The sequence below is a fragment of the Mustela nivalis genome (assembly GCF_964662115.1).
Source record: "Mustela nivalis genome assembly, chromosome: 20".
In the NCBI taxonomy this organism is placed as follows: Eukaryota; Metazoa; Chordata; class Mammalia; order Carnivora; family Mustelidae; genus Mustela; species Mustela nivalis.
Genome location: NC_139039.1, coordinates 28,708,484 through 28,733,518, shown reverse-complemented (window position 1 = coordinate 28,733,518; position 25,035 = coordinate 28,708,484). Strand labels below are relative to the sequence as shown.

At 38.5% G+C, this 25,035-nt stretch overlaps 1 protein-coding gene across 5 annotated transcripts in view; it reads left to right on the top strand.

Annotated features, from left to right (window-relative positions):
* TENM3 (teneurin transmembrane protein 3) overlaps window positions 1-25,035 on the top strand; it is a 2,451,411-nt gene that overhangs the window by 2,245,621 nt on the left and 180,755 nt on the right. For all 5 annotated transcript variants that reach the window (XM_082715814.1, XM_082715812.1, XM_082715813.1 and 2 more), the window contains one exon: window positions 19,820-20,057. In XM_082715814.1, coding sequence (XP_082571940.1) covers window positions 19,820-20,057 — 238 coding nt within the window. The remainder of the gene's footprint in view (window positions 1-19,819; window positions 20,058-25,035) is intronic.

Genomic DNA, 25,035 nt, shown 5'->3' with positions numbered 1-25,035 from the left:
TTTGGGGATGGAACGTGTATATATCTGAGAAGTACATCTGGTCTAATGTATTGTTTAAGGCCAATGTTTCCTTAGTCAGCAGTACTGTCTTAAAGCTAGTATTTCCTCTTCATTTTCTTCTTGACAACATGTCTACATCAAAACTGACAAAAATAATTATCCCTGTATAAATTAGTACGGAAAGCTTCGGAGTCTTTTTCCCTGACCATTGCCAGAGTTCTTAATTTCTCAGAACTTTCTTTTCTTGCTTATGAAATAGGAATTATACCAACAGCTTATGGTGGCTCTGAGAGTAAATAAAATAATGTATGTGAGTACACAGCCTAATCAATATCATAAACTTTAATGAGTATAAAATTTCTTCTGTAGATTTCTCCTTCCCAGTGTGGCCCCCACTTTTGCATTTGGGTCTATAAAGTTACATTAAGCCTAGATTTTTTAAAAAAAACTCCCTTTTAGATTTATAACTCCCTTTTAGATTTATAACTTCTTTGTGAAATTACTGGGTAAAGCAATTTAGTTACGGTTAGCAAAAATAAATAAATAAAGTAGAGAAACATATGTAGTTCCTTTTTCTTTGTTTTTTCCTTGTTTCTTTTTGTAGTGAAGAACATTTTCTTTTAGGCACACAGTTTTGTGAATATCAGGGGTTAAAGGAATTGTTATAGACTGGATATGGATGTGTTGGAATGCTTTAGAAAATCGATTCTCGCTAATGGAGAGAACGTTTTTAAAGTGAACTATTGCCATTCCTTCAGTGAACCACATACAGCAGAAAAAATTCAAGTAAACATTGAAGGAGAGGCAAGCTCTTCCTTATAGAATTAATGAGAATTGCAGTGATCTGCCATGGGGAATTAGAATTCGAAAAACCTCTTCCATGTGCGTTATTCCCTAATGTGTAGAACCAGATAAGTAGACTCTAATTTTAAATGTGCAATTATCCAAACAAGATGAATGTGCAGGGCAACGCTGGATAAGACTGTCGATCTTCATGTTAATATTTTTATTCTCCTTTATAACAGACATATAGTTGGCAAAAGCCACATGTCTGTGAGATCCCTGAAGACCACAACTAACTCAGGAGAAAGGTAGCCAGCTTTATCTTACATCAAAGACGGAGATATAGCCCGAGGGAGACACATCCCAGAATAAGCTCTTTATAATGTCCTTTATAATGTCTTTGGTCAGTTGTTTTATCTTTAGGAGATTGTTTTGTTTTGTTGTTAGAGGAATACTAATAACAAGTTAGATCACATATGCTTATCTAACACACATTTTTTAGATCGGGGAAGCTACAGGCAAGCATCCTGCTTCTTGGTAAAAATGGCCTGCTTTCTGTATGTACACTGCAGTGCAATTTTTAAAATGTTGTGATTATAATTCCAGAACACAAGAATGTGAGTAGGTGCCAGTGTTTTCTCCTTTGTATGGGAAATGCCTTTGAAAATCATTTGAAGCTTGGACAAAAATTCCATAGCTCTGTTCTTAAGAGCACTGTGTAGAGTCTTCATGAGTCAGATACAGGGAAAGCTTCAGTTCAGCCTTCTAGAGAACTCACTGTAGCTTGCTCGGTCTCATGAACGGGGAGAGTGTTGGCAGCCATCACTGTGCAGGAATGAAGGGGGGCTTCTTCCCACAGTGGTTACGCCATATGCCAACGTCTGCGGCTGCCATTGGCTCACCTCTGTTTAAGTGCGCACCTCCAACAAGTTGACCTGATTCTGAATGTTCTGCTTTCACTTTAATTTCTGTTAGTATTTCTGGAAAGTCAAGACCAGAGCGCTGAGCAAGAACCTTGGGAATAATGACCAACGCATTCGCGAATGCTTGAACTCCAAGTTGGGCCCTGCCCTTGACCGGAATTAGAATCGGGGCTTCTCCCATTGCCAGCTCCACTGCCCCAAAACCTGGAACCACCCAGACATCAGCCATAGCATTTTTAACAGCCCTCTAGCCTTCTCTTACTGCATCCTTGATTTGAGTGAAGATGTGCTTACTTGGTCCTTTGACCAGTCATGTGACAGAGCGGGGATTGTTACATTTCTTACTGAAGGTCAGCTTTTCCCAATATATACTCAGAGATGAAACCCGCACGTCCCAAACAATCAGGATTTAGGTCATCAAAAGACTTGGGACTATCCCACCACGAGCAAGAGTCAGCCTTTCTATACTTCTCTTTTTAGCTCTGCATAGAGCTGTTATATCTTTTTTTTTTTTTTTTTTTTTTTTTTTTTGCAAGAGCATCTAAGGAAAAGGGTCAGTTCCCTTTTCATTAAATAACAGATCTTTGAATCACCACAGACTTTCTTTTTTCAGTTCTGTCATGTTTTTAATTGTATCAATGAGTTTTCTTTCAGCTTTTACTAAATTCTCTCTCTTCTGAATCCTTGTTTTAAAAAAAGCCAGAATCTGATGCTGCTTCTTCTTCTTTTTTTTTTTTTTTTTTCATATTCTGAGAACACATTATACGTATGAGGACGTAAGAATCTTCTACTCTTTTCTTCCCATCGGGACACCATGCCCTTTGGTCCAAAACAGATTTATGTTTCAGATTTATGTTTCATGTCTATAATCTCAGCCATGAAAAGGTCAGTAGGTTCATCTTGTTTTGTAACAGCCAAAATGGAGGCCGCCACAACCTCTGTTAGGACTTCAGTGCGTTAGTATAGAGAGATATTCTGCCAAAACACCCGTTACGTGCTGTCCTTGTCCATCTATTTGCTAACTTTGACTTCTTCTAAAAGCTGAGGTACCTGTACCTTTGCAGACTCAAATCTGCATGTTGTTGTTCTAAGATGAAGACCTTCAGAAATGTAGACATCCACCTGTTCGATCAGCTTTCCAGTGATTAGAAACGGTTGAAAATGGTACAGTCGCCGCTCATGTCATCCAGGGCTGTTGTTACGTGGGCTATTAAGGAGGCTGTTGGATGGCCAATTTGCGTTTTAGGAAGCAGCAAGTTGTCATGTTTAGTAAGCTTGATGTCTCTAGAAATGGGCATTTTCCTGGCACCGTTAGGCTCCAAGTTGGTTCTCAGAGCGTCCTGCATCCTCCTGGGCTGTGCTGATGTTAACTGCATGTGCTGCCTGGGCTCAGGCACCTTGGCCTTGGAGTTCAGGGTCTTTGCAGCCACCATAGCTGACACAGCAGAGGAAGAGGAAGGGACCAGGCCTGCAGAATGCCCAAAACCTTGAGTAGATTTAAATGTCATGAAATACAAAGTGATAAAGCATAACAGCATTTGATACTTGAAGTCAGCAACCAAAGCTTTAAACTGTATGTATGTGCACACACACACACACATGCACACACACACAGACACACACGCACACGTGCAGACACAAACACATACACACATGTAAAATGCTCTAGAATTGTAGAATTTTTTTTTAACTGGGAAAGGGTATTAGAAATCATGATCTATCCCTTAATTTTATAGATAAAGTTAATCAAGGCTGAAAGAATAGAATATGTTAAAGGTGGATGCAAGGAGTGTACATATGTTGATATATATTTATCAAATATAAGAATTTCTTTTTTTCAGTTGTATCCTTCTAGTTTATATGTAAAGATTATATTTATGACACTGGGTCTTTAATAAATGAAAGTGAATTCTATATGATAGGACCGAGTTTTAGAAACTTTGAAATTCATGTCAGGATGCTAATTTCTATTAAAATAAATTAGTAATTATATATAAAAAATAAAATTCATACTTTTGCAGCACAAACCCAGTTAGCCTTCAATAGTTAATATATACTACATCCACATGCTACGTATTTTCCTTACTAGGCAGATAAGGCACGTGCTCACGGATGAAGGTTTTTGTGAGTGATGTGTATTTGGTACCTATTTTGCTAATATTAGAAGAAGTGATTTAGTAAAATATTTGGGAAAAAGCAAACATATTCAAGAATGTGCAAATCAAGCACAACAGATTCAGGTAGGAGAATTTTTTATTGATAAGTAAATTCTAATAATACAGATTTCACCTCTGTTTTAAGAATCTTTATGATTTAAAAAAAAAAAAAAAAGAATCTTCATGATTTTTAACAGAACTGCCTATGTATTGGAAACCCTAAGCAGTCCTTCCGAAACCTGAAAAAGATTTGTGAAAACAGCCTACAATAAAAATCACGCACGCTTCATAAAACACTACTTGATACATATCACTTGCACCATTAGGAACTAAACGACAAAGGATGTAATTTCAGTTCTGGCATGCAATATTAATCGAAAGCCTTTAAAACATCTTGCTGATGGGAACTATGACAACGTGACATTGAAGAATTAGGAGCTAAAGACATTTATCTTAATCAGATTTTCAAAGTAAATGCCATAAAACACAAAGTTGTTTCATTCATTTCTACATTTGCACATGTGTCGGTGGGAGCATCATTTTCTTGTGTGTTGCTTTAAAGGCAAAGAGTACGAACTCAGTACCTGAGAGTATGGGAAGAACCGAAGCACATGTTAGCCCCTCTGCACACATAAGGAATGATTTCGGTACTAATGTACATTTGTTCCATCTTTTATGCTAGTGATACATTATCCTCAGCAAACACTCTAAATAATATTGGCAGATACTTTTAAAAAAATATTTAGGGGGGCCTTGGGTGGCCTAGGCATTAAGGCATCTGTCTTTGGCTCGGGTCATGATCCCAGGTCCCCTGGATGAAGCCCCTTGTCAGGCTTTCTTGCTCAGAGAAGATCCTGCTTCTCCCTCTCCCTCTGCTGCTCCCTGTGGTTGTGCTCTGTCAAATAAATAAATAAGTAAATAAATAAATAAAAGCTTTAAAAAGAAATTTAGGTTGTATTTGCCTTAATAAGTTTAAAAATGAAAACAATGTTTTTAAAGACTTTTTTGTAGAAGGAAATTAAGAAATTATCTTTTGGATATACTCACTATATGTAAACATCTTCTTTGGCAAAAAAAATTTCTATTTTTTATATGTGTATATGAAAATATATATATAATATATTTGATAAAAATATTTTTATTGCTTTATTTGAATAAATGGTGAAAGTCTGGAAAATAAGACTTCACATTAAAATAATATTTCATGGGGCGCCTGAATGGCTCAGTAGGTTAATGCCTCTGCCTTCAGCTCAGGTCATGATCCCAGAGTCCTGGGATCGAGCCCCACATCGGGCTCTCTGCTCAGCAGGAAGTCTGCTCTGCCTCCACTCCCCACCCCCGCTCTCTTCCTACTTGTGATCTCTGTCAAATGGATAAGTAAAATCTTTAAAAAAAATTTTTTTCACAGTTTATAAGAATACTTTAATATACATTATCTCTTTGAAACCTCCATATAAGAGTGATGATTAATCCCATCGTACAGATGAGGAATCAGAGAAGTTAAAACAGGAAATTGATTTGCTCAAGCTACAGTTGCTAAATTTTAGACAGGGAACTTGAACCCACATGTTACAGGCTGAACGTTGGTTTCTCCCCAGATTCCTATGTTGAAGCTGTAAACCACCCCCTCATGCGACTATATTTGGCGATAGGTTAAGTCTAAAGAGGTACTTAAGGTTAGGTGAGATGGTAAGGGTGAGGCCTTGATTCCACAGGCTTGGAGTTTTTCTAAGGAGAAAGACTAGAGAGCTAGCCAGCTCTGCCCAGTGAGACACCGGGAGAAAGCAGCTGACTGCGAGCCAGGAAGAGAACCCTCACTAGAAACTGACTCTGCCGGGCCTTGATCTTGAACTCCCAGCCTCCAGAACTGTTGGAAAGCAAATTTCCATTTTTTAAGTCCCCCAACCTGTAGTATTTTTGTTACAGCAGCCAGAGCGCACTACTGTGCCAGCTCGTGTTTACTCTTCTCCGCTGTAAATTCATTTATCTCTTTAACGGAAAATTTTAATAAACTGGTCCGAAAATGCTTGTGGATTCATAAAAGGAAAGATCAGAAGATCCATGGAAGAGTATCTTAGGTACCTGCTTTCTTTTGAACCTCTGCTGTGAGAGGAAGGTTTCTAGTGGCAATTAGCATCCTATATAAAGTCCGAGCCTTCCAGCTTCAACAAGCCCTGCTTACTACTATTTTAAAAGGCACAACAAAGCCTCAGGAAATCCAGATCATTAATCTAAACAATAGTACCTTGCATTTCTGTAGTACTTTGCAGTTCTTTTTCCTGCACCATCCTTTCTGTTGGTGCTAAGTCATTACAGAGTGGAAATATTCACATTGGGAAGAGGGCTCTTAGTGCTGCATACACACAAAAAACTACCCCAGAATTATTAACAGGGGAGGGGCATTCACTAAATATGCAAATGTCAGCTTAAACTAGGACTATTTCCCTTTTCATCAAAGAGCATCATTGCATGGTTTCCACCTAACAGATCACCCTCATTGCACATCCCAAGAAGGGGAAAGATACTGTGGGTTCTGTTCAAGTTTTTTTGCATCTACATAATATTTAATGTTTGCGGTAACACCCTTCCCTGCCTGGACACCATCATGTGATTGGAAGGAAACTTAAAAAATTTTATTCTGTTTCAGTGAAAGGCATTTGTAGATAATGTGGACCCAATAAATTGCAGATAACAAATACAAAATCAAATAATATGCTAGGGGAAAAGTCAGTGGCAAAGTTAGTATTTTGGGGGAAATGAGGTTGGCAGTGTTATTGGATACTTTCTGGGTGTTTCTTGATCGCTTTTTTTCCCCCTATAGTTGCTGAAATATTCAAAAAAGAAAAATCAGAGAAGGGTTTCAAGTAAACTGAATCTTTTTTTCCTAAAATTGATTAACTATAGTTTTTAAAATGCATTATAATTGCCATCGTAACTTTTAAGAGACTGGTTAGTTTTCTTTTAAGTTTGAAAGTTTCATGCTGGCTTTTATTTTTTTCAGTTGTTTCCATAAGCAATTTTAATATCAAAATCTGAAATAAATTTAAGTTTGATACAAAGTGATTTTGACTATATGTACCTTAAGATGTTACTAGTTACGATATGTATAATACAGAATGGTTTATTTTAAAAATAAACATTATTTTTAATATTCCTAACAAGATAATAAGGTAAGATATTTGTGCCATGAATTAATGTGGTCAGGTTCTCATAATGCTTAAATCAAAATAAAGTGATTTTTTTACTGTATGTCCCTTTAATGTTTTATATGTATAACTGAAGATAATATGGGACTTTTCATTACCTTAAAATTTGAATATTCATAACATAATTTAATATGTTTCAAGAAAATAGTATGTAATACCTAAAAGAATTTTAGAACTAAAAAACTTCAGAATTCATTGCCTGAGCCGACCATGCCCCCAAATACCATTTTTTTTTAACAGAAGAGAAAAACTGAGCCCCAGAAGTTAGTTGATTCATAAGAGGTTACGTTTAGTTAAAGCTAGCATGAAACCCTATGTCTCCTGTTTCCTTTTTTAGTGCTTTCTTCTGTACAAGATATCTTTGTAAGAATATATTATCTGAAAGGCATAGAAAATTTGCATTATTTGGAATATTAGAGCTGCTTTTCTTATTCTTTAAAGCCATTTGTTATAGTGTAATAGCTTTTAGTTGCTTTCTAGCCTGTGCTTATCCATATTACAGATGTGTGCTTTATTTATATCATATCATGTACTCCACTTAAAGTCAATAAAATTTAATTGCATTAAAATCAAATGCTCATTAGGTAATGTGAGAGGAGAGAAGTATTTATTGATCTTATGTCAACAATTCTTTATTGTCAAGATGGGGATAGCATCTTCCCTTTTTGCTTATTCTCTTAAGAATTATTATTCTTAAAAAGTAAAGTATTTTAAAATGGGTAAAAGAATAGCTTGAAACATATACTGAGATATTTTGAAGGTATTTTTAATCCAAGTTTCTATACATGTATAATAGGTAAATTTTATGTATGTTTCTATGAGAAATGATTATGCAAAATTAAGAATTCCATAGAGGATAAATCTGTGGCATTACTAGGGTTAAGTATAGTAAAAAGATGAACTGTTTTAGCAAGGAGAAGGTAGGCATTTACATTTGTTTCCATCCCCTGAAATAAGTTAGGGTGCTTAACTTTTTAGATTAGCTGCATGTTTTTGAACAGCAACCATAGAAGTCAGAATATCTTCAAAGAGAAGTTACAGCCATTTAAAAGAAGTTTCCTTTTATAAAATATAACCCCCCAAAACTGTCATCCAATAACAAAGAAGACAATAGCAGAGATAATTTATATGAAACAACAAGGAGATAAGTAAGTCCATGTTCTGTATAATACGACAGCCATAAACATGGTATTAGGAAGTTTGGAAAAAGCTGTTTAGCTCTCAAGAAAGCTCTGTTCTTGCCTTCTGCAACTCTCTCTGGATATATATTGTGCTCTTTTATCATGTCTTCTTTTGTCTTAGACCTACTCTTTCATATTTAATCACTCTTCATCTTTCTGATGCCATCTGAGTGATTTCCTCAGATTTCTTTTCCAATTCTCTGGTACTCCTTACAGTTGTGTCTAATATACTCTTTAAACTATCCAGTAAGTGTCTGATTTCAATGGCTGCATTTCTTATCCACATTCTACTTTTTTGAACTTTCTTTTTCTCATACTATCTTATTCACATGGTTTTCATTTCCTTAAAGTCTTTGATCATTCTAAACATACTTAAGTTTTATCTGATGGTTATATTATCTGAAGTTTTGGGGGAGATCTGTTCTGCTCTCTATTTTGTCTATAGATTTTGGCTCAGTGTGGATTGTTTCCTCTTAAATTTTGTAACTTCAGACTGTAAATTTATTGAGAGCTGTGTTTTATTTGTGGAAATCCTTTGTGACTTCATTTGAGAGCATGTTCTTTTAAAGAAGTTTTGCATTTGTTTCTGCCAGGGAGGAGCATTGCACTTTTAATACTAATTTATTGGCTTGGGGTTCCAGAACTACGTTCAGAGTATAAGCTTCAGCCTCATATGACAACCCTAGGGAAGCCTAAGCCAGTGGTTAAAATTTTCAGGAGTCAATTTCTTGCCCATGCAGGGATTAAGAAACACAGCGAGATTCCTTTTTGTTCCACTTGCAATGAGAATTTTAAGTCTACTCTTAGACTACAGGTATGGCGCTTCCAAGGTCTCATATACATAGGGGTCTCGGTAACAACTGACGTGTTATCTCTTGTTTCCTCATTGGACGTTACAAAATTTCAGAGACAGGAAGGTCTCCCCAGATCACCTGCTCTGAACAATTTTTCTCTCCCTTTGGTTTCTTGCCTATTCTTTCTTTCTAATTCATTTATATTAACCTAAATATAAATTGAGTGGTAGGATAAGACAATTGGCTGTTTAGTTTCCTGTTACATCCTCAGCACCTGGAACAGAGTCTGGTACCTGTTAGACACTCCATACTTACTGAATGAATCAATCCAAAAGGTATTTATTGTATTTTATCCAGAACTTCCAGCATTTTGTGGCAAGGGAATTGATGGGTCATCCAGATGGCCACATGGTTTGAAAGAGAAAGCACAGGGAACTCTCAAAGGAAAAGAATGCAAAGATTTAAAGTCTTTAAATCTTTCTTCTAATCCTCATTTCAAGTTATCACCCTAGGGAAACTAAAACCAAATTCTCACTAACTCAGTAAGTACAGTAAATCGGTTCATCTGGGCTCACTGAAATTATACCCTCTGGACAGTGCAAGTCTTTCTTTTGTATCTTCTGTCTCTAAGGTTTTCATACTCAAATGTCTTTATATAAGTTATCTTGCAATCAGTTGTCTGCTCCTGAAGGTGATAAGAACAATACTGTTTGTTTATATAGTATTTTATTGTTTTTAAAGCACATTTTAAACTTTCATTTGATTTGCGTGTAGCTGTGTGAAATGTTTAAGTGACATGGCAAGTGAAATGTTAAGTGGTGGAAATTTTTACATGGTGCCATATTATTTTTAAAAAATTTTATTTATTTATTTGATAGAGATTACAAGTAGGCGGGGGGGGTGGGTAGGGGGGCAGGCTCCCCGCCGAGCAGAGAGCCGGATGCGGGGCTCGACCTCAGGACCCCAGGATCATGACCTGAGCCAAAGACAGAGGCTTTAACCCACTGAGCCACCCAGGTACCCCTTTGGTGCCATATTTTAACCAAAGGCTTATAAAGTTGCCTCAATGAACAACCCACTTTCAAAAACTTGTCTTTTTTTTTTTTTTTTAAGATTTTATTTGTTTATTTGACAGACAGAGATCACAAGTAGGCAGAGAGGCAGGCAGAGAGAGAAGGGGAAGCAGGTTCCCTGCTGAGCAGAGAGCCCAATGCAGGGCTCGATCCCAGGACCCTGAGACCATGACCTGAGCCAACGGCAGAGACTTTAACCCACTGAACCACCCAGGCACCCCTCAAAAACTTGTCTTATGTGAGAATCACTAGATAAAATAATGAACCAGAAGAACAAGCTTATGTGAAAGTAATTTCCTGAGTGAGGTGAGGCCTTTCTTTTCCAATTTCCCCGTTACCATTTTAGATGGTTATCTTATTAGTACAGCATTGTGGTGGGGAAAGGAGAGGAGGAGTCACCCTGAATATCTAAGTATTTGTGCCCTGATATGAGCTCCACTGAGGTGTGGTCTGACTAAAAAGATATGTTTCCCTAATTCAAATTTTCCCCGATTATAAGGAAAAGTCTTGCTACTTTTCTTTCCTTATAGGGAAATAATGACAGTTAAATATCTGTAACGTATATATGAGATTTTCTGGGTAAAGGAAAAAACTATGTATAATTTACTATTTTCAGTGTCTTAAAATTTTTTGAACTTATATTACACCCTTCCCAGTACCTCTTGAAATGTGGCCAGATGAAAGAGGTGTTGTTATCTAACTTTACCATCAGAATTAATTTCCATAAGGCCCCAGAATTAGTTGATAATGGAACATAAGATTAAGCTAAATCCAAGAATCAGAATGGGATTTTAAAACTCAAAAGCTAACTATGATTTTGTCCTTGTACGTTTGGAATATCTACTCCAAGCTCCAGTCACTACAGTTAAAATTAATATGGTAATAAAATGTATAACAACACAAAGTTGTTTTCTTTTGGCGACCTGTTTAAGGGAAGAGGTCAGCTTCGAAGAAAATTCGGGTTTCATTTATAACAGGTAGAAGAGGGTTAAAGATAAAGCCAGGAGATGAAGTGAGAATGAACACATTTTACAATATAGAAACAAGGGTTTTAGCCCCATCTTTGCTAACCACCAATAGGTTGGCTCCTTCTAAATGTTTGTCTAGTTCAACGTGGTCTGTGTATCATAATGTTAAACTAGTAGAGGACCAAAACCAGAATCTATTCCTTTATCCAACTTGCAGGTGGTGGTGTCCAAGGGGACACAAGCTGTAGGCAAATGACTACCTAGAAGGTGTTTTGTCTAACCATACTGCTCAGGGGTTCAGTAAAATTAAAAACGTTTTTGTCCTTTTGTGTTTCTTTCTCTCTCCCCCGCCTCGTCCCTTCCTCTTCCTTCCCCTCCACGCCCGTTTGTCTTTTGTTACCAGATTTCACTCAAATCGCAAACAATTGGGGTTTTTTTTGTTTGTTTTTAAAGATTTTATTACTTATTTGACAAAGACACAGGGAGAGGGAACACAAGCAGGGGGATGGGAGAGGGAGAAGCAGACTTCCTGCTGAGCAGGGGGGCCAGATGCGGGACTCGATCCTGGGGCTCGATCCCAGGACACTAGGATCATGATCTGAGCCGAAGGCAGCTGCTTAACAACGGAGCCACCCAGGGGCCCCGCAAACAATTGTTTTAATACAACCCAGCAGTCAGCTCCTCAGCCCTATCCCCCTTATGAAGTGGGCTAGTTCTTCTCCAGGGCGTTTGCTGCCCCATAACTGAGATCCAGGGAAGGAGGAGGACAGACTCAGGAGGGAAGCGTGAGGCACGGAGCAGTCAGTTGGGGTGACTGCGCTGCGGCTGCTCGTCTCCCCCTCACCTGTCCCCGGACTCTTATTCTCAGCCCCTCCCACGTGAAGAGGCGTGCTCGCGCGCACGCGCATGCGCATGCTCAGAAGCCGACTTTAATCCCCAGCTTTGCCCTTGGGAGTTCATTTCCACTGTGTTCCGCAAAGGCCACAGCCCAAGGCCGTAAAGCCGAGAGGAACTGGGGCTGAATTCGATATAAAGGTCTAGAAACTGCTTTTAATTTAAAAATACACACACACACGCACACACACACACACACACACACACACACACACACATACCTGCCCACCCACCATCACCATCACCCCCCCCCCCGTGAATATGACCAGATCTGATTTTTTAAAAAACAGGCATCTCCTACACGACCTTTTAATAATTCTTGACTTGGTTCTGTGGTCACACGACATGGGAAGAAGAGACTCAGGTTGACTTCACAACTGTGAGATAGAATTCCCTCTTCCGTGGGAACCCACACCACGTGCGTTTATTTCTGATTCTTAGGATGTTTCCGATTCTTGCTTTGGTACCTGTTACAGGAAAAACTTTTTTCCCGTTCGGACAGACTTGACTGTGTGTCCTTGCGTCTCGTGATCATGGTATCAATTGCTAAAAGGCTTCTCAGTTATACTTGGTCCTTGAACAACTTGGGTCTGAGCGGTGTGGGTCCATTCAGACGTGGGTGGTTGGTTTGTTTGTTTGTTTCCCAATAAATACAACCCAGTGTTGTAACTGTATTTTCCCTTTCTTATGATTTTCTTTTCTCTAATTCTCTTTTTTACAAGAATATAATACGTAATACCTATAAGATACAAAATGTGTTCATCAGCTGTGTATGTTATTGGTAAGACTTCTGGTCAAAACAGGCTATTAGTAATTAAATGCATTGGGGAGTCACAAGTAATACTCGAGGTTTTCTACTGCGCAGGGGGTCTGTGCCCCTAACCCCTGTGTTCAGGGGTCAGCTGTACTGTTTTCCGTCACGATGTTCTTCCCTGAAGGGAGTTCTTTCTTTTCTACCCTGAATAAGTTAACTATTTATTACTTACTATATCTTTCAGATCCTGTAACTAAGCACTACAAAATAAATGAAGCTCAGAGAGATAGATAACTTACTCAAGAAAATAGGGCCACTGAAAAATAAATACCCACATTATTGTCATTTTCTCTATGGTACCTTTCCCCCCCAGTGATCATAATAGCCTTGTTGCTATTACAGAGACATTGTCACAACTTTCTTTTCTTCCCCCGGTGGAGTGCTGTCAGTATGCCTTACATTTGCTTAGAATTGGGGTTTTATAAGTTGCTTAAACTGGAATCTGCCCCTTTATCAGAGAGCTTCTGTGGCTCCTAACACTTTCATGATTTCTCGTGCATGCCATGATCCAAGTCATGACCCCATGTCAGTGGGTCTGAGGTGACAACCTTAAATGACACTATTGGGCTATACATTCTTTGGTGGCACAGGGCTGAGCAAAATGACTAAAGTCTTACCTATCTAATATTTATCATTCATGTTATGTGAGCTGGGACACCTGGGTGGCTCAGTCGTTAAATGTCTTCCCTCGGCTCAGGTCATGTTCCCGGAGTCCTGGGATCGGACCCCGCTTCAGGCTCACCTGCTTCTCCCTCTCCCACTCCCCCTGCTTGTGTTCCCTCTCACCCTGTCTCTCTCTCTCTCTGTCAAATAAATATATAAAATCTTTAAAAAATAAAAAATAAAAAAATAAAATTATCTGCCGTAGGGACGCCTGGGTGGCTCAGTCAGTTAAGCATCTGCTTTCAGCTTAGGTCATGATCTCAGAGTGTTAATTTAAGATCGAGGGCCATGTCTGGCTCCCTGCTTAGTGGGGAGTCCGTTTCTTCTCTCTCTACTCCTCCCTACCACTCGTGCTCTCTCCTTTTCTCTCTCTCTCTCTGTCTCAAATAAATCTTTAAAAAAATTTTAAAAATAAAAATAAAAATCATCTGCTATCACTTATGTTTACCAAATAAAAACGAGCAGCTGCTAGGCTGTCATGAAGTTATATGAGTAATAAGAACTTGAAAAAAGGTAGAAAGGAGGAGTGTGGCGAGTAAAGACTCTCGTCGAGTATAATAATTTCTATGGAGCATAATGAGAAGAATTTTATTTTAAAAAGGGAGGAAGAATATTTTGAGAAAATAACCTACACCTTTTCTAAAATACCTAATCCGGATAGGTATAGGAATACAAGGAAGACATAACTGTGTTGGGTAAAGCTGTAATATGTATGTATTTTATTTATTGTTTCATATCTTATACATTTGTATTTTATATATTCATATTTATTTTAGGTAATCTTCCCATTATTTTCACATCTTAGAAGGTAGATTTTGACTACTGGAACCTCTGGTGCGGTTCCGGAGAAATAGTCCTAAAACCTGAAGTCTGGGGGAAGTAACATGGCGCCTTGCCTGTGTGGGATGAGCCCTGAAGGTGCCATTGTTGCCTACTTGTTACTGATCAGCCAGCACATTTCTAGGAGTCTTTGAAGTACAAGGCTAAGTGAAGATACTGAAAAAATCCAAAGAAATTTAACTTATAGTCCCTGCCTTTCAGGGTCTAAGAATTGAGGAGCTAAGACAGGTTGCAAATGACCTTGCAATTAAAGGTCCTATTGGCAAGCTCTGCACTTTATTAACTCAATGTTCTCTTCATTGAATTCTTCACAAAGTATTCATCCATCAAATATAGATTGAGAGAATGAATATTTATTTACTGACCACATATCTACCCATATGTGCTTCTTAGAGGTTTCAAGGTGAATTCGATGTGGATCCTGCCCATGTAGAATTGAACAGGAGACATGAGACCTATATAATTAATTGTGACGGGGAGATGAAAAGAGCCATGAAAAAGGCTCAGATAAAATACTCTAAGACTCAGAGAAGAAATAACTGATTTCTATTGAAGAAAACAGGAATGTCCTCTTTCTTAGAGCTTGAAGTACGTAGGGTTTGGATAGAGAAAAATGGAGGATAATGTCTTTCCAGTTAGAAGCAAATATGCTTATGCGGAAAGGTGTATACACTGGGTACAGCAAGCTTGACGAGAACAAGATACATGGGGGAACATTTGCAAAACTATTTTGAGGACTAACTCAGGAAAATATGACTTTTGCCTTCAGAAAGTGCATTTTATGTTTTATAGGTACGAGGAAGCCCTTTGGAGTTTCTAAGGAAAATATGTTCAGAGCTATGCCTCAGGGACGTTAAACCTGGTAACTCTGAGGTGTAATTGTCCCCTCTATGACTCAGAGTTGTACCCACAACTTTCTCAAATCTATAGGAATCGTGTATCAGTGAATCAGCCTAAAGCAAAAGCCACAGTTGGTGTTTTGGTTGGTCTTAATGTGGATCTGGTTACAAGTATTAGATTTTAAGTGCTTGTCTCCAAATCTGACCCTACTCTGTTTCTTTGTATCCATTTTTGTTTGTTTGTTTTAGTAGGGAAGGGACAGAGGGAGCAGGAGAGAGAGAATCTTAAGCAGGCTCCACAACCCTGAGATTATGACTCTGAGATTAACCCTCTCATAACCTGCAAAGGTACCTCTAATTTAACAGAGATGTAGATACTCTTTCAATTTTTTATGTCAAGACTCAGGTGGTTAACTGACGGAGCCATCCAGGCACCCCTCTTTGTGTCCATTTTGAACCCAAGTCATAAAATTTTTCCTGGATATTCGGTTTTTCTTCCTCCGTGGACTTAAAAGAAAATTTTCTCTCTATTTTCAATACCAGTAATGGTTAATGCTTTTCTCAAGCAAACCTTGTGATCTTAAAAACATCCCAAATCAGGTAACTGATCATGTTTCCCTTTTTGTGTTGACAACTAGATAAATAATTTAGAGCCAGATTTGTATCCTGCTTTAAAAATGTACAGAACTATACAGCAGGCATTTTGTCCATTTGCCTTAGATCTGGCTTTATGTTATCTTTCCCACTTTATTTTCTTTTATTCTCTCTTTCTTCCTTTCGGTCTATGTTTAATTTTCTTTTATCTTGTTATGCTTGATAAATTTATGCTGTCTTGAATAAGTGGGTATAGATACATACTTCCACTACTTCTTACATCCTATAAGCCCAGCTCCCTAGAGGCAATGTGCACCTCCAAGGGAATCCTCAGATTTTGCCTCTGTGGATGCTGCAGAATTTAAATTTCTGGTCATCCATCCCATCTCACTCAGGCTCTGCATTTATTCTCTTCCATCAAATTTTAGAGTGAATCCAGCTTTCATTATCTGGATTTGTTTTATAGGAAGACCTCATGATTATGCAGTCAGATCAAAAGAGGTCCCAGCAGACAGAACACATTGTGCTGAAATCACCTGGATAAACAATTGAAAAGGGCATGGATCTTTTTTTTAAAGAATTTTAAATTTTATTAGCATATAATGTATTATTGGCCCCAGGGGTACAGGTCTGTGAATCGTCAGGCTTACACACTTCACAGCGCTCACCATAGCACATGCCCTCCCCAATGTCCATAACCCAACCACCCTCTCCCTCACACCCCCGCCCCCAGTAACCCTCAATTTGTTTTGTGAGGTTAAGAGTCTCTTATGGTTTGTCTCCCTCCCGATCCCATCTTGTTTCATATTTTCCTTCCCTCCCCCCATGCCCCCTGTTGCCTCTCAAATTCTTCATATCAGGGGGATCATATGATAATTGTCTTTCTCTGATTGACTTATTTCACTTAGCATAATACCTTCTAGCTCCATCCACGTCATGGCAAATGGCAAGACTTCAGGGTTTTTGATGGCTGCATAGTATTCCATTGTATATATACACCACATCTTCTTGATCCGTTCATCTGTTGATGGACATCTAGGTTCTTTCCATAGTTTGGTTATTGTGGACATGGCTGCTATAAACAAGGGCATTGATCTTTGCATGATGTCTTGTTCATCATAAGTTCTTGAGGAAGGCTTGCCAAATGAATGAGCAAACCTAGAGAAGGCCGCCGTAGTGCTAATTAGTTTTGAAACCTTAAATGGAAATTTAAGAATCCTTTTTTTTTTTTAAGATTTTATTTATTTATTTGACAGAGATCACAAGTAGGCAGAGAGGCAGGCAGAGAGAGGGGAAGAAGCAGGCTCCCTGCTGAGCAGAGAGCCCGATGCGGGGCTCGATCCCAGGACCCTGGGATCATGACCTGAGCTGAATGCAGAGGCTTTAACCCACTGAGCCACCCAGGCGCCCCATAAGAATCCTTTTTTAAAGATTTATTTGTTTTGGAGAGGGAGTACATATGTGAGTGGGGAGGAGGGGTGGGCAGAGGGAGAGCAAGAATCTTCAAGCCGACTCTTCGTTGAACACAGAGTCCAATCTGGGGTTTGATCCCAGGACCCTGACATCATGACCTGAGCTAAGACCAAGAGTTGGCCGCTTAACTGACTGAGCCTCCCAGGTACCCCAAGAATAAGAATCTTTAATTCAACATATTTAAATATGTGATGATGGCAATAGATCTTAAAATCATTTCATCTTCAAGAACAATCTTAATATCCATGATGTTTTAGCCATTACATAGTACTTTCACTTGTTGACTTAGCATATCTTTGGAACATAGAGGCTTGATAAATGTTTGTGGGCTGCGTGACTCAGTAGGTCATCGAATGAATACATGAGTTCATTTCACTGAATCCTAAAATTAAACTAATACCTACATGGGACGGTATTATTTTCCACATTACAAATGTCAAGACTGAGACACTATGGTGATGCCTCACAGAGTTAGAAATTAAATTTGGTATCAACCGCTACTCCACACTGCTCTCTCCTCTAGTTAATAGAATATCCAATACATAATTTATATATCATATGTATAGTATAGTTCCATTCTTTCATGGAGCCATGCTTAAAAACATGGCATCATTTGATATATCCCTCTGCTTCTTTTTAGACTCAGTCTTAACACTTCTTCCTTTGAAATGTTTCAGTCATTTCTTTGTTCCCATTGCATTGACACTAACCTAGTTAAGGCCCTTAGCTTATTGTAAAATAAATATATACATGCATACATACATACATATGTATATACATAATACATACACATGTGTGTAGATACATATATGTATGCATGTATCTATTTATAAAAGCAGCTTTTGAAATGCTCCCCAAAGACATCCATAGATATTCTAATCATATGCACTAATGCTGGAGAAGACAAAATTAGTCATATGGTACCTGAGTACTAAATCTTCTTCGAGTTTTAAACTACTTTTTTTCTAACACAATTAAAACTGAATGTGCTAGTTTAGCCCTCTCATTACCTCCAAGGGTACCTTTAATTTAATGGGGATGTAGATACTCTTTTTTAATTTTTCATGAGCACCAAAAGAATGGACCAAGCAAGATTTCTGTAGTTTCTTATATAGGGATCCTCAAGAACAGAGACTGTGCAAGAAAGTAGCTTTATTTCGTACGTTTCAATATTGTCTCTGTCCCTCATTTCAAGAGTAAGAAATTATTAGTTGTTAAGTGATATTATGTGGATTGTTAGAGACCATTAGAAATACACGGTAATTACTGATATTATGTGCTATGGGAGGAGTTATTTTAATTATTGTGCCCTGTAAAGAGGTTTGATAATACATGTTCAAGCTATTACATATCAAGTATTCATTTCATGCAATCAGAATTGCAGCGTTAGACTCTATTTGGCATAACAATTGCTGCTGGAGTTCACACAGCAGATGAAAGATAGCCCCTGTGTTTCCTATTCTCTTTTAATACGTGCATTTATATTAATAACATGATTTAATAGATCACTTTAAAATTATATTGCACTTTGAACTGCCTTTAGTCAAAAATTGACATCTTCTATGTGTGGAACCATAATAAGTTTAGCATTAAATTAAGGAGTCGTCTGTTTGTTAAAATGTGGTGTTTGTGAATTCTAGCATGTCCAGAGGCAGGCAATGAGATTGAAAAGTCAGTCTCATGTTACATTAATTTGTAAATTTTAACTTACGACTTATTAAGCCTTAGGGAATTTCTCCACGGCTATGACCTAGCATTGGGTTTATATTTTGAAGTTGCTGGATCCCTTACAAATGTGGTTTTGAACACAATATTTGTACCGCTGACATAGTGGCGTGAGTCGCTCTGGTCACCTATGACTTCCTCTAAAATGTGGTTATACTGCATGCTGTGAAATTGGAAAATCTGTTCTGTGTGTGTTCTAATGGATGTAACGGTCATTAAGTATATGAGTCTTCTGACGTCGTAATCAGATGTGATTCAGTCTGTTAAATATCCATGAAACAACATCTGCTTCACAGAGTGACCTTCTGCTAAAGAATACTTAGCATCTATTAGTGGATCATAACGCAGATCTGCCTTATTTGAAACGCACTAAACTAGAGTAGTCTACTGCTGTTTAGCAACTAACTTGTAATAATTTATTGCAGTTAAATAAAGCTTAAAAAAACTCCATTAAATAATTATAGGGATTATATGCATTTCGAAAACCTTTGTGTTCCATGGAAATTACCCATTTAATTTCAGGGTTGGTTTGTTAAAAAAAGCTGAAGTCGAAAGGCACATTAGGGGACCTGTCAGATACTGTTTTCTGTAGGTGTTAATAAAACCAGATGAAAAAAAATCTGAAACAAATTAAAACCAAAACCAATTTTACCATCTGTTGTATATTAATTAGTACTTCGTGTATCAAGGGTAAACTTGCTCTTAGAGAATGTCACTGAACACCCGCTTAATAGAATAATATGCAAATTTATTAGGTTATGGATTTAAATGCAGTTTTTAATTCTGATTCATCTGCAGTGGATTCCCCAAGAAATTGGTGGTGTGTGTAGCTACGTAGGTACATATGCATATATCAAGATAAATATATAATGAGTTTCCTTTTCTTTTTACAGAGCAACCTGCAAACAACCAAGGCCAGCCCACTCTGCAGCCTTTGCCACCACCCCATAAACAGCACCCCGCCCAACACCATCCGTCCATCACTTCTCTCAACAGAAACTCCCTGACCAATAGAAGGAACCAGAGTCCGGCCCCGCCGGCTGCTTTGCCCGCCGAGCTGCAAACCACACCCGAGTCCGTCCAGCTGCAAGACAGCTGGGTCCTTGGCAGTAATGTACCACTGGAAAGCAGGTGAGTCCTCTGCGGGAAACTCCCAGATCGTCGGGCTGGTAGGACTGCGCCACATGTCTGCTCGAAGAATGGCCACCCTACCAGAGTCAGCCAGCCGTGTTGATTAAGGTCTCACATTTAAAGATAAACTTTAAGGTCTCACATTTAAAGATAAACTGGTCTCACCTCTTCTTGTGAACAAATTTACCGTACTTGCATACTCCATGTTTTGTCTTCACTGGGAACAGCACCAGGTTACTAGTCATTTTTAACTTGCCAGCCCGGTGAACATTCTCGTCCTTGTCACACATTGTGTAGGCTACAAGACATGAGAACAAAGGCCTTTAGTGAAACTCTGCATTACTTTTTTTTTTTTTTTCACTTATCTACAAATCATCAGGCACATTGAGAAAAAGATGGAGATAGAGGGTGTGATTCTGGGTCCCATAGGTTGTTTGATTCAATGAACATGGTTAACAGACACTTGGTTCTAAGACATCCCTCCTCTCACGGGACACGTTCTGTCCTTTACGTCCTAAAACCATAGAGGATTCCTGAGCAGATAGTGAAGCACAAGTCAAAAGGGAGATGGGACCTACTCTCTAAGGTTCCTTCCAGTATTATTTCCTAAGACACCCCACCCGTTCTTAGACAATAATATCAGATGGTAATATTCTTCCTTATGATGAACTGAGATCTCTAACTCCTGAAACTCCCATCCTCTGTTGTAAACCATGCAACTCCTATTCTGTCACAATACACAGTCATTTTAACCCATTTCTGTGTGATGGCCCATGGGCTGCTCTCAGTCTTGTGCTCCAGAGGCTTCCCTAGCTTCGTGTCCTCTCTCTGTACACACCCGGGTGTTTCAGTGAGGCCTTAAGTTAAGACTTCTAACACGGGTTGGCCCATAGGAAGTAAACTGCTCAGACGAATGTGCAGAACTAGTGTAGAACAAGTTTTGAGTTAATCCATTGCATTCGTAAATATCTCCCAGCACACAAAAAACTTTTTCCTTCTTTCTTTGGACAGAACCTTGACAGTCAATGTCTTCTTTATACCATGTCCTGCACGAGCCAGGGGTGGTGTCCCTCTTCACTGGCTTCCTATTGACAGCCTTGTGACAAAGTCCCCCTAACATTCCTGGCAGCGTTTCTTTCTTTTCTGCCCTAGGCTTCCAGTGGGCTCAGAGAAAAAGAATCATCACCATATAAAATCCAGAAAATAGAAGACTCTGGGGAGTATGCCCCCCAAAATGCCCTGTCCCATAGAGCCCCTGGCTAATGCCAGCATTTAAATTAGCTTCTGGATGAAGAAACAGATTTCACAACAAATAAATCGTGATTTTTTTTTTTTTTTGGCCTTTAAATGCATGATCTAAACCAGTTCTTCCCTGAAGATGCGTTAGCAGGAAGTCTTCACAGTTAGTTGTCAAAAATAAAAATCTTTTTGTTTTCTTTTACTCTTGACCTAAGAACATGGTTCCAAGGAACTCTTGTTTTTGTTTGTTTGTTTGTTTTATCTGTAGTGTGAGCCAAGATTAGTTGGCTTTTACTGTTTATTTTGTATTCTTGAACACTCACATGGAAGAGATCAGAAAGGGAAGGTAAGAAAGAAGTAGGCAAACAGAAGATTTCTTCACTTAAGACAAAGAGTCATGTCTACAGATCTTTTTTTCTTTCCTGAGGTTATTAGCACAGAACTAAATTCACCCAGTGTAATTAATTAGCACACACCAAACAACTCATCAACACTGATTCACTATTGTCATTTGGAAAAATTTTACTAGGAAAAAAGTAATTTTCCAGTTGAGTCATCAAATTGAATATGGATAATTGCATTGTAGTTGACAATAATTGTTCTGACAAATATGTATGAAATATGTTGAGTTCAGTCAGTAGAAACATGTTTCATTTTAGGAATGTTATGTAGTTCAGAAGCCTCAAAAACTGTGTCTGTATGAGAGTTGGTATTTCTTGAAGCCATGTCTTCTAATGGAGATATTTGGACACATCTGGGGGAAAGATGTTCCTGTTATTCCTCACATTGTACTCATGAATTTTGGTTGGTGGGACAATTAGGAGAGAAAATAGTTGTTTGGAGGACAACCCATTCTAGCCATATGTGTAGTTGTGGCTGATTTCTCCGTATTCAGACTGTGTAAGAGTTCACTCTTGGGATGATTTGAAATTCCATTTCAAAAGCGATGCCATTAGTGAACCATCCATGGAATTATATTTTTTAGTTTTATGAACTGACCTAGAAAGGAAGGTCTGCCAGTTGCTGTAATCTCACTAACGTGTATATGAAGAATAAGGAATCCAAAAAATGTAAAAACGTTCATTCTGTCTTCTAGTTTTGTTGTCTTCCTGTTTTCAGGTGTCCACCTCTTAAAATATTGCTAAAAAAGTATTTCCGCTTACCACGCACTCTGTGTATCAACCCAAGCAGCGATGTGAAAATCTCACACTGTACCGACAGAGGCTACTGTGGTTTCTTTAATAGTCTCCCTTGGTTGGAACTCTTGAGGTGAAGAACCGGTCCTATTTATCATTGATTTTTTCCTTTTTTAGTTAAGGTTCCCTATGGAGTATGATTCTCGGGCTCCGCTTCAGCTACATTAACAACTTCATCCAGACGTGTGTCTGCCGTTGACTCATTTTTTAATCTGGGGCACAGTTTTGTCTTTGGTAATTATTTCTATTTTCACATATACTCATTTTACAGACTCTCACTTTTCTCAAACCATCGTTTAAAGGGTATAAGGTATGAAGCATGAGATTCCGTTCTGTGTGTGTAAGAATCTGTGCACTTCTTTGTCCCCAACCCTCTTCTCCTTCCAGCATACATTGATCATGGCTGCTGGCAGATTGGCCCGTAATAATCCACGAAACTCTTGGTAATTTGTAGACTTAGTCTATGCGAATTGGTAGAGAAGACATCAAAGATTTCACACCTTGTCCTGTTTCAGTGCAGTTCCTGGTCTGATTTATTAAAAGCATTTATTTTTTTCACCAGTGGTTTCTTGCTTCCATAACAATGTTTATTTCCTTTGTCTAATGAATTTAACATTTGCTGCTGCTGGAGACAATCGATATTATTGTGTACTTGTACATTTCCACTCAGTAAATAGAGCCTTTCTGGTCTATAATCTCTAGTGAGTTTCAGATCTCCTAGAGTCACATTCAGACCCGGACAAGCATTTGCAGTTTCCAAGCACTTCCTTATTATGTTATCATCTTCAATAAATACCACTCAGCACCCGTCTATAATACCAGTCCTTGCTTATAGTTTTCCTTCCAGATTCCTTTTCTTGGCACTCCATATTTCTTATGCTGTGTATGATTTAGTTTTAGGTCACTTGCTAGCCTGTAGGTCATCCTCTGTTTATTTTATACTGCGGCTGCTTCAGAGCATGGTCAGAGTTGCTGCGCGAGTATAGAGCAGCCGAGGAAAAGCTGGGCCTCGGCCCAGTGCAGCAGCAGCCCAGAAAGGTGGAAGGAGTGGCAACTCTCACTGGGAGCCCTGACCTTCCGCAATTGTGAAGTTAATTGCCGGCAGGTTCTTCATTTATCTATGTGAATTAAGTAGCTTAGTAGTTTCCTATTAGATGTTAACAAAATGGTTCATTTGTAGCCATTTAATAAAAGATTTATTAAAGTCTTATTTTCTTATGAAGTCTACTTTGGCGTTGATAGTTCATTAGTTATGTTCCCCTAGGTCTTTATACCTTGCAGGGCAGTAATGCTTTGCTAATTATTAATGTATGATATTGCAGATTAAATGACCTCTTTCTTATTGCATTTTTATTTAAATATTGAAATGTCCTGGGCTGCTTTAATGTGAGATCAATTGCTAGATCTTAAAAAAAAAAAAAAAAGACCTAAACAGAAGTATTACCTGCTGAATTAAGATATTCTCCCTTTCTCCCTCTTTTAATCTTCACTCTAAATAGTTCTAGGGAAAGGCAAGACATCAGTACAGGCTTCAGATATCAGTCATCCTTTCCTATTAGAAACCTAGGCAGCAACCTTCACATTGTGCCGTTATGTACCAGGGAAAGCTGTCCCAGGTGAAAAATGTTACCCTCTCCAGCATGCTGATAACCAACTACCTTTAACAAGATAGTAAGTAGTTAGATGCTCCATAATTGCAGATAGAGCTTTAAGTAAAATATCCCTGGGGAGGTAATCCACTGACTTAAGTTTACAGATGATGCCGTATCCTTTTGTTAAAGACAGTTTGGGGGACGGAGGAGAATATCACAGAGTATGGAAAAGAGGTGCAGAAATGAAGCTGAGGTTATTGAACACCAGTGTCAAAATTGGATGTGGGCCTAGGCTAAGAAATTCTTAATGAATCTTTGAGAGTCTCACCATCTCTGTTAAAAACAGACAACAACAACAGCAGACCCTGTTAACCTATCTAAAATTACATGTCAGTGAATAGTAAAAATCAACTGGATTCTAGATCTCTTGAAATAGTTCATCTTTAGTAACTTAGAGTATTTCTTAAAAGGCCTGTGAAGGGACACATGTGCATTTTAAGAGTAACAGGAAGAAGGGACTCCTGGGTGGCTCAGTAGGTTAAGCAGAGGCTCACATCGGCTCAGATCGTGATTGTGCCCTGTGTCAGGCTCCCTGCTCAGCGGGGAGCCTACTTCTCCCTCTGCCTGCCACTCCTCCTGCTTGTGCTCTCTCACTCTCTCTCTGACAAATAAATAAATAAGATCTCCACCACCACCACCATCCCCCCCCCCCCGCAAAAAAAAAAAAAAAAAAAGAGTAATAGAAAGAGGAAGAAGGAGGTATGATGTATAAAGATATGCCTGGTGATGTTTATATTTAAGGCTCATTTCAATTTGTGGCATAAAAACTTTTGTCTCATTAAGATGAGATTAATTCAGGAAGCTATTGTCCTAATTCAGTGTCTAAGTGCTGTGCTAACCATTTAATTTATCATCAAACCAGACAGTTTAAGAGTGAAAATGTTATAATTG